Source organism: Salvia miltiorrhiza, chromosome 5 (genome assembly GCF_028751815.1).
Source record: "Salvia miltiorrhiza cultivar Shanhuang (shh) chromosome 5, IMPLAD_Smil_shh, whole genome shotgun sequence".
Classification (NCBI taxonomy): Eukaryota; Viridiplantae; Streptophyta; class Magnoliopsida; order Lamiales; family Lamiaceae; genus Salvia; species Salvia miltiorrhiza.
This window is the reverse complement of record NC_080391.1, coordinates 45169746-45180623: the sequence shown is the minus strand read 5'-3', so window position 1 is coordinate 45180623 and position 10878 is coordinate 45169746. Positions and strand designations below refer to the sequence as shown.

General features: G+C 32.3%; 1 protein-coding gene across 2 annotated transcripts; it reads left to right on the top strand.

The window, feature by feature from the left end:
• The first annotated feature begins 2719 nt into the window (after nucleotides 1-2719).
• Nucleotides 2720-6122, top strand: LOC131024499 (probable RNA 3'-terminal phosphate cyclase-like protein). Of its 2 annotated transcripts, none has more exons than XM_057954005.1 (8): nucleotides 2720-2862; nucleotides 3227-3550; nucleotides 3607-3625; nucleotides 4111-4241; nucleotides 4758-4942; nucleotides 5071-5246; nucleotides 5341-5542; nucleotides 5746-6122. In XM_057954005.1, the coding sequence occupies exons 2-8, from the start codon at nucleotides 3229-3231 to the stop codon at nucleotides 5953-5955; spliced, it is 1245 nt and encodes a 414-aa protein (XP_057809988.1). In that variant the 5' UTR covers nucleotides 2720-2862; nucleotides 3227-3228; the 3' UTR covers nucleotides 5956-6122. The 2 variants fall into 2 exon arrangements, with proteins under 2 accessions (XP_057809988.1, XP_057809987.1); XM_057954004.1 differs by having other exon boundaries at nucleotides 3202-3550.
• The last annotated feature ends 4756 nt before the right edge of the window (nucleotides 6123-10878 follow it).

Here is a 10878-nt window from a genome sequence, read left to right as displayed (position 1 = left end):
TTATGTTTATGCTTTCTTTTATTATGTCTGGCTAGTTTCCTTTAGCTGATTCTAGGGTTTGTAAATAGTTAATTGAATTTATGTGATTTATTTGTTAATACCTTTGTGCCTTCCAGTTTATGATTCATAATTCCTGGTGCTTAATTTCTTGTGAATTATCTGATCAATAGTTTGCATGTTTAGCTATTCGGTTTGAGACCTAGCTGAGATAACTGTTTAGCGGATTCAGGAATGTATGATATGATTTTAACCTTAAGACCTAGCGGAGATAGGTGGATCATAGGGAGCTATTCTTAGGAGCTATTGGGAGTTAGTAGATTTTCTTGAGACCTAACGGAGATAGATAATTTACTAATCTACGATCGTTGCTGCTCTAGCGAGAGTGATTGATTAATTAAGTAATCTCTCATCATAACTGGATTAAATTGGTACATAGGATTAATAGATTAATTACATAGATTTAGTTAATGAATTTACTGCCCTAGGATCAGTTGTCTTTTATTAATTGAGTTTTCTATCCTATTTTATTTGATTTGTTTTGATTTAAGTTATCTACTTCATTCTTATTTGTGATTGCCTGAATATTACTAGGGTTTAGTTAGGATTACTTAAGGTGATTCGTCATAATAGTCCATGTGGATACGATACTCGATTACTTGTTGCTTGCTACAATTACCTGTGTTAGTTGCAGTCATTCTTGTTGCTAAGAAATTAGTGATCAATCGTGTACCCTATTGTAACAATCATATGGTTTTTGTGGTATACTTGTTGCTAAGAAATTAGTGATCAATCGTGTACCCTATTGTAACAATCATATTTAATTGAAATAATTATTGGATGTTAATCTACGTCTCGAGTAGATGAATGTGGTATACTTGAAGTCTTAAAACCGATTTCCGGTGAGTGAGATATTGTATATCAAAGTTTGGATGTTGAGAAGGGAAATAACACTTGTGAAGTGTTATTGTCCCACATTGGAAAACAAGGGAAGAATACTCTTGTATAAGAATAGCAATGCTCATGGAGCTAATAACTTGTGGGCTTGCTAGTGGGCTTGGATGAAGGCATTGGCCTCGCGCACACACACACGCGCGCCGCCGGACGGGCGGGCCGCGGCCAAGGACTTGGATCTTGGCAATTGGTGCTTTGGGTGGTGTTTGGGTCCAAACTATATAATTTTTTGGACAAAATACTTTTGGATTTTTTGGATTGTTAATTCTCGACCAATTGTATTTGTTTTTCAGCCCAATAGAAGCCCATCCGTTTAGCCCGCCCAAGCTTTTGAAGAGCTGCAGCAGTTTTCGAAACTGCTCATCCTTTTGAATTCTGGAATTGATGCAGAATGAATTCTGTAACTTCTGAATTCAAATTTGTGTAACATCCCAGCAGCTTTATGTGGATTAATTCCCATAATGCAGTCTTTATTTTCCCCCCTTAATGAGTAGCCTATAAATAGGTCTAGAGCATGGCATTGTTGCTTACCGAAAAATCTGCATACTCTCCTACTCTCTAAAATCACTCTTGTGCTCAGTTCTTGATCCCATTACGTTCGCCGGAGCTCGCCGGATTGTGGTGCTACATCCAACGAGACGTCGTCGTTTTACCTTTGGGGAAGATTCGCCAACACCATGAGCACTACCGGGGCGATAATCTTCTTGCGGGAAGAGATTCATCTCGACTCGACGCCATTCTCACGTTTGTTTTATTTCGTTGTATTTCCTTTCCAGTTTTCTTGTTTCTAATTTGTATATTTTCTTAGTTCAGTTTCCTAGCTTCGATTGTTTAGTTTGAATTGTAAAAGTTCACTCGATCGTGTACCCTATTGTAACATCTTCTACATCACCCCCTCTCTCCACATCTGTATAGAAGGTGAAAATTTCAAAAATTTATATTTCCTCCCAAATCCCAATCGGCCAATCCCAATGGACCCAACCCAATCTAAGTCCATTTCTTCAATTGACGACAATGATGAGTCGAAGTCTAACTTAGGATTTAAATTAGCAATCAACAATCAATATTAAATTATTTTTACTTGGAAGATTTATTTATTTTTTATTATTTTTTGTGGTTGTTATTTGATTCCAGTTGATTTGATTACTGTATTAATTAATTTGTGAATAAATCATTTTCAGTTTTTGTTGTTTTTGCAATTAGTTTTTGTTTTTTACTTGTATTCATATTGTTTACATTTACTTTTAGTCATATTTGTTTACATTTAATTTTAGTCAATTACGTAATTTAGATGTAGCTTGTTTAAGGCCCTTTTTGTTTCATCGAATTTGTCTTCAATTTTTTTCTTTAAATTTGATTTAAATTATTAATTTTTGGAACTAATATATATATATATATATATATATATATATATATATATTTTATTAATTTATCAATTTTTGGCCCGTTTTGGCCCGACCCGTCCGGCGGCCCGTATAGGGCCGGGCTGGGCTTCATTGTTCGAGGTCCGCTGAAATTTTGGTCCGACCCGATCCGGCCCAAAAAATTGCCTAGGGCCGCTGGGTTGGGCCGGCTTGGCCCGACCCGCAAGGTTTGACAGTCCTAGTTTCTGGTAGCCAAAAAAGAGATGCGGGATATATTTGATAGAACCCTGAAACTTTGAGGGTTTAGAGAATACTTCGAAAGTTCAGGATATTTTTGATAAAGAGGTATAGTTCAAAGTTTAGTACGATAATATGATATTTAGCCTAAAATCAAACAAATAAAACCCTACTGTTGTGCGGCTATCGTTTCTGCTATATATCTCTCACGTCTGCCCTCGCCGGCTTTTCCTCTCTCCTTTCTGCTCGTTCAGCCTTCCCCGCCCAGCCTTCTCCGACCTTGGCGCCTGCGTCAGAAGCAGTCCAACAGGTAACCATATAAACCCGAAAACAAAAGATGTCACTTTTACTGTGATTCTTCTTGCCATGAACGTCTAACTGATCGACCATAACTGCTGACCACACTTTTTCTCCCTCTTTCCCCTTTGACTTATGCGAATGATACAACTTCTGGGTATGAACTGGTATTTATATAAATTCGCTTCTTGGAGCCAAAGTATTGGGTATTAACCATGTAGATGTGTATATATATATTTACTCCGTTGATATAAGGAGATACGCGGGAAAATGGCCAAAAAGGATGCACTTGGCTTATATATATATAGATTTGTTTTAATATAAACCGCTCCATTTCTCTCTATCCATACAGTTGAAACACTGAATTGGATTTCCAGATATGCGGTTGAAAAGGTTGAAGAAGGAAGATAAATTTTCAGATATGCGGTTGAAAGTTTGTCGAAGAGGGAAGGAGGAAAATCGGCGCCAAATTAAGTACAAGGTGAGCCAAAATCAGCCGAAAGAAATTAAGAAGTTTAAAGGTAGCCAGAATTTGAGGATGAGACTCCTTCTGTCGACGCTAACTCATACGCCGATTGAGATCACCGACATTCGCACCGATGGGGATGGGGTCCAAGTTGGACTCCGCCCCTACGAGGTTTCGCTCCTCCGGCTTCTGATGTTGCTCTCCAACAACTGTTATTATGAAATCAACGACACTGGTAATGATTTATTATTGCTTTTTATATTTCTCCATGTTATTGATATTGTGAGGTAGGCACGAAGGTGGAGTACAATTTCTCAAAAGACTTCTCTACATTTCAGATTGAGGCACTCGATGATCAGCTTGAAACTTATATTTCTACTGATGGGTTTGGAAGATTAAAAGGTATCGGAGCTCTTGCACAAAAGATGGTAGAGACGAAAAAGCATGAGGTATATTCATTGGTTTATTTGCTTATAACACTAGCTCTTATTCTTCCGGTTGCCACTGCTACAGTTGAAAGGGTATTTTCTGCAATGAATATCATAAAGAATCGTCTACGCGGTCGGATGGGAGATCAATGGATGAATGATAGTTTGGTTGTATATATTGAGAAAGAAATTTTTGATAGTGTTGATAATGAGTCAATCATGCAAATGTTCCAGTCAATGAAAACTCGCAGATTTCAATTGTAATAGACTTGAATTATCGTGTAGTAATTTTTTTGAAAGTATTTTTTATATATAATTATTTTGTGCCCCCGTAATACATAAATTCTGGATCCGTCCCTGAGTACAAGCCGGGGACTCTGATGGGTGGGAGGCATTTGGTTTACAATTGCGGTCAAGATCGAGCAATTGGCTATTTCTTAGAGCCATTGCTTATTTTAGCTTTATATGGGAGGAACCAACTCTCTATTGACCTTATAGGTAACTAATATTTCTATTCTTATCTATTATGAGAATGTGATGTGATGAAATAGCTATACATATTGAATTAGAATAATATGGAGATTAATTAGATTCGAGAAATTTTCTGGTTTTCTCATTGTTGTACTAGGTTGTATTGATGTACAAGATAGAGTTTCTATGTTTTTGCCAGTATGGTAATCAACTTGATTTAGTTTTGATCTAATATGAACATGTAATTGACTTGACTTGTTGTAGGCGTGGATGAACTTGAAAAATGTTGTTAATCTTGCACTCATTTTCTACATGTGTTAATTTATCGGAGAGCGTAAGACAACACAATGTCGTAGTACGACAAATACAAACACACCATCTTTATATGCTTATTTAGTTGGGAATGGAATGATTTGCTTTATTTTATTTGACAAACATCTCGACTTATTCAATCGTCCTAATCTATTCTATTCAAAGTTACTTTTAAATAAGCATTCTATTCTATTTGGGTGACTTTCAACTAATGACTTCATGTCACTTTAGGTATTACAAATGACTCTAGGGATCCATCTGTTGATACATTTCGATCAACTACAATACCCTTATTGAAGCGGTTTGGCATACCTTCAGAATCACTAGACTTGAAAATTAAGAGCCGGGGCGTTCCTCCCAAAGGTGGTGGAAAAGTTGAGCTTTCTATTTCACCGATTATGCAAAATACTCTCAAGGTAAATACCATGATCTCAAGTTATTGTATAATCTCACACATAAACCCTTTTACTTAAAAAACAAAAAAAAACAACTGCACACTCTGATAACAAATTATCTTTGAATCGTTTCATTTTACCCTTAACAGGCACTTACCTGGATTGATACGGGCTTGGTAAAGAGCATTAGAGGACTCACCTTCTCAGCTAGAGTAAGTGCTCAGTTTGAGCATAAAATTCTACAAGCAGCTCGGGGCATTCTTAAGCCTTTTCTTCAAAATATTCCCATAGACACTGACCATAAAAAGGGACTTGAAGCTGGATTGTATGTTTAACCCAATATTCGCATATTTGTTTCTGTTGTTGCTCTATGAAATGTTAATGAAAATCTATCTTGTTGTACTTTTCTTATTTTACAGGTCACCAGGTTATGGAATTTCACTTGTTGCTGAGACCACTTCAGGCTGCTGCATTTCTGCCGATACAACAGTATCCTATCCTTATTCTGAGCAAGATAGTGAGGAGAAAGATTTGAGCACAGCAGAGGACGCCGGTCGAAAAGTTGCGTCCGACTTGCTACATGGGATTGAGGAATATGGTGTTGTAGATTCAACTCATCAGGTATGTATTGAAGCCTTAGCTAATATAAGACAGATACATACAATTCACATCCTTCAAATGTAGTAGGGCTGGGGGAAAATACCGACCGGAAAATATTGAATCTTTTAAAAATTATAGTATACCGTAATTTACGGTAAGGTGTTGATTTTTTTTTTTCCTGCGGTATACTGTTAACATAACGAACATTAATATACTACTTTCAGGGTTTATTGTTTCTTCTTTGTGCATTGAGTGCTGAAGATGTATCAAAGGTTCGTGTTGGGAAGCTTTCACCCAACGGAATAGGGGCCCTTGGGGAAATTCAACACTTTCTTAATGTTACATTTGCCATAACACCTGATCCTTCAACAGAGAGTGTCCTTCTTACTTGCGTTGGATGTGGCCAAAAGAATCTATCGAGGAAAGCAAGCTGAGGCAACGAGATGGTGAATGTGGTGGACAGTAAAATTTCGTGAATTAGCTTCTTTTGTTCTTTGTTTTGTTTTTCATCTTGGATTTTGGTTGGGATATGTGGATTGGATTGGCGTGTAAATAATGATGTTATAGCTCAAGTTATAACAGTGGATAATTATTTTACTTAGCAACGTTTTTCATGTCCGAGCTCTTGATAGAAACATGGTGTTGTAGACTGCATTTTGTCTTTCTTCAATCAACATTATCTTCTAATTATTTGGAATTCATTCTAATTATTCTCTAATTACCATAGGATATGACATGTTTTATTGTTTTATAAAATAAATAATTTGTTTACTATGAAATTGCACTTGTCAAAACTTTATGTTTTCATTTCGATCGGTAGGAGCAAATTAGATTAGTATCAAAGGTCGGGTATTCTAATGCAAAATCTTTAATTTGTATGCAAAATAAGAATTTGAAAAAAAATGGAAGATTTAGCTACAATCACCCCTCAAACGATAGATAACGATAATTTTAGAATTATAAAATTAGAGAAAGATGGAATAGATTGACCTAAATTTATATTATGAATTTATGAATGATGGAGAGCGAATTATAAAATTAGAGAAAGATGGAATAGATTGACCTAAATTTATATTATGAATTTATGAATGATGGAGAGCGATATCCGTTATTGCCCATAGTTAGAAATTTAAAATTATGAAATTAGAGACAGATGAAATAGATTGACCTAAGTTTATATTATGCCCATAGTTAGAACTTTAGAATTATGAAATTAGAGAAAGACGGAATAGATTGACCTAAGTTTATATTATGATGGAAGCATGCAAACTTTTTTTAGTTTCAGATACTCAAGCAATTCTATTTTTAAACCGACCCATCGAGAGACATCTTCATAAACGTTACATAAGAGAGAGGCTTGCTTAAAGAAAGGTAATGTAATCCTTAAATAAGTCATCACTTTAGAGAGAGAAGCAATAATTTTAAAGTGAGAGAAGACAATAATTCGTTCGATTTCGTAGTTCAATTATTCTTTCCATTGACATATAGGATGCATTTCGATTCAATAAGGTAGATGGTAATTAAATATTAGAGATGACAAAACATCATTATATATAAAAAGCAAAGTAAATGTAATTTAATTCAATTACAAGGGTGTAATTGGAATTGGAGTGAAAATATATATATAAACCATATTGATAAAACTACCGAAAATTAGCCTAAAAAAAAGGAACTACCGAAAATTGTGATTAAGCAAAAAACTACCCAACTTTGCTGATTTCATCCTTTAATTCAGTTTTAAATTTTAATTTCATCCTTTTTTCTCATTTTGTTGATAAAACATATTTTTCTCATTTTTATGAAATTATATTTTAGATAAAATATGCAATAAACATCTTAAATAAAAGGGGTTATTGCCAGAAAATACATATACTTTGTCAATTTTCTGGTTTATATCATGACCTTATAATTTGGCCAGAAAATACATCAATTTTCAATTTAATTGCAATTATTACATGACTTTATAGTCTCGCCAAAAAATACACAAAGTTTCAATTTATTCTCAATTATAACATGACATTGTAATTAATTTAGTATAATAATATCAAGTTTAATACATTAAATATTTTTAATTTTCTTTTCATCTCACAATATACTATATATAAATACATATATATTTGATAAATATACATCTATATGTAAATAATATATAATATTATTTACTTTTTAACATAGTTTCTATTATATATGTACGTAATTTTTTTATTGGTCCTAATATTTTATAATTTCATAATTTAAATAAATAAATACTTATTATATATATAATATATTAATAGAATATTAAAATCAAATATATATATATATATATATATATATATATGCATTTGTGTGTTGAAAATGTAGATATATATATATATATATATATATATATATATATAACAAGATATTATATTGATGGCTTAAAAATACATATATATATATATATATATATATATATATATTATGAAATAATTAATCATCTAACTTAATATTTATAAAAATTAATCAATCAATTTAAAATATTTTATACATAACAATTTAATATAAACACAATAAATATTAATACATCTATGATGAAAAATAATCTAAATAAGGTCATGTTATAATTGAGAATAAATTGAAACTTGGTGTATTTTCTGGCAAGGCTATAAAGTCATGTTATAATTACAATTAAATTGAAAATTGATGTATTTTCTGGCCAAATTATAAAGTCATGATATAAACCAGAAAATTGACAAAGTATATGTATTTTATGGCAATAACCCCTAAATAAAAGGTCATAAAATTACCTTTAATTTGATATATAGTATGTAGAAAAGAAAAATTAAATGAGCATGTTGTAATAATTTAAAGTTTTAACATATTAAAAGTTTATATTTAAGAAGAGATATTTTCCTTAAAATGAGGAACCGTATTTTAACTCTTTTAAGTTTTTTTAGAATTAATATTTTAAAATTTCAAATTACATATTTAAATTTTATTTATATTAAAAATATTTTATTAATACTACATTATGTAATTATTATAAAATCGGATTATATTATATATTACAATTATTTTAAGAAACACTAAGTAAATAATCTTATCCAACTAATTGAAAATTAAATTATTTTTAAAATTATAAATTACAATCTATGTACACGTACTTTCTCAAAGTCTCAGCCAATTAATTTTTTATATAAATCTTTCTTAAAATTGTATACAATTAATTGTTTATATAAATCATTCTTAAACCATACTCCGCATAAAAATAGAAAAGTGGATATTTTTTACACCAAATTCATAATGTTACATAGCAAATTCATACACAATTTATTTTATGCGATAAATCTGGTTCAATTTGTGTAACTATAGAAACTCACTATATAAGTGATACAATATCTATATATAGACACATGTTATATTTTTGTATAATTACATTGGTAATATTAAAATATTAGATCACTTAGCAAAAACTGATTTTGGCATCGAATTTTAATTATATTAGTTTAATTATATTAATATTATAAAACATATATATATATATATATATATATATATATGCAGATTTTGCGCGAGTCTAAATTCACCGCGCATAGCGCGGGAGATACACTAGTTAGTATAACAATGATATATCTCTGTATTGTATAGTTAATTTTCCCCTTGTCATCAACGTTTTTACTTTTTAAAGCCTAAATATATGGTTATTTTAGTGAACGTACTCTTGAATCTTGAAAATCTAATGTAATTTAATTTAATGATAACGTAGCAGAAAAAAAGTCCCACTGCAAGAGAGCTGAAATACTCGCTTGCCCAAATGCACATAAAATCTCGCAGATACCGAAGATAATACTTAGCGAGATACATTAGCACAACAGATAACAAAATCAATAACAGAAACGAACACACGATATGGTAACCCAGTTTGGTGATAGAACACCTATGTCTGGGGGCCTCGCCCAGGGAAAACGATTCACTATGAGAGATTAAATTACAGCAAGACTTACACAAGACTTAATCTTCTATGCCTCTATAATTTTCCCAAAACCTCAATACAAGTAAAACATCGAAAGCTAGATAACACTAACTTTCTAAGTATGAATCCCGACGAACACAGTTACTCCCTTACAACACTACCTTCAACTCACCAAGGAGATAAACTGAAAAACATCAGTGTTGGTAGAGAGATTGGACAACTTTTGATGAACTTCGAAGAGATCTTTTGGTATCTGTGGGATTGACTTGAAAGCTTATCTTGGATGAGTCCCTATTGAAGAAGGAGTCTTTGGTTTCTTCTCTATATAAGCCGATTTCTTCCTGGAGTTAGGGTTTGGCTTTTTCGTGCATTTATTCGAGTAGTTGGCGAGTGCAGCACGTTTTTTATTGTGAGAAAGTTTAAGATTTTGATGTCAATGCGATTGAGGCTCGTATTGTTGCTTAATCAGACGAAAGACGTCTTCTCCAGCAAGAATTGGCGACAATGAGAAAACAACAAGGGTGCTATTCGGCAATGCTATTTGTTCATCATAGGAAACGTAATGTTTCTGATTTTTCTTATTTTTCCGATTTTAATCTATTTATTTGGTGGAACAAAGTCCATGACTCTAAATTGTTTATCTCGGATCAAAAAATCAAGTGAATATTAAATCAGCATAATGTAGAGAAATTTACTACATTGCTACTGTTATAGATTGTTGAGCGGTTCGAGCCATTGCATGAATTGTAGACATTCTTGGATGATAAGTTGTTGAATTGTTATTTAAGCATATGATAAAAGGGAAAATAGATCTGGTGGTGCAATCATAATGCTGAACTTTTATTATACATTTCCTCTTAATGTGTAATCTCTATTTGAATAAACCTTTTTTTGAAGCATTCATTTGAATAAACCTTGGTTGGTATGATTGCAGAGGATTGAAACTTGATCCATCATTTTGGAAAGAAAAAGTAAGAGGCGCACTGGAAATAAGTGCATCCACTTGGAAATTCTGGTATATTCTCATTTACATTTATTTAATAGTGCTAGCACACAACTGAAGAAGCTCTTGTGACCCTCAATTAGTTGTTTTGAACTCAAACAATGAATTAGCTTAACTATATCTCCAAATGACGAGTTAATAAGTTAGTTTCTTATAATTTTTTGTACCATCCAATTTATAAGCAAATTTCTTGAAATTACATTATTGTATGATAAATGAGAACATATATTAAAAAGTGTTGTATGTAGGCACATTGTTTATGTGGCTAAACTGATCATGTGTTGTGTATTTTGGTATGAAGCAATATCTTCAAGTTATGAACGAATTCATTTTAATTGGTGCATATCTACAACTTTTTAAGAATTTTAGAGTTTAACAGTGCATGAGAATGAATATCAATGGAGTTGCAGCTCCATTTCC

Excerpts from the sequence above, each read along its gene's own strand:
- LOC131024499 (XM_057954005.1), top strand. The coding sequence starts at position 3,229 with ATGCGGTTGAAAAGGTTGAAGAAGGAAGATAAATTTTCAGATATGCGG. Across the intron at positions 4,943-5,070 it reads TTATGCAAAATACTCTCAAG|GCACTTACCTGGATTGATAC; the intron begins GTAAATACCATG and ends TACCCTTAACAG. Across the intron at positions 5,543-5,745 it reads TTGTAGATTCAACTCATCAG|GGTTTATTGTTTCTTCTTTG; the intron begins GTATGTATTGAA and ends TACTACTTTCAG.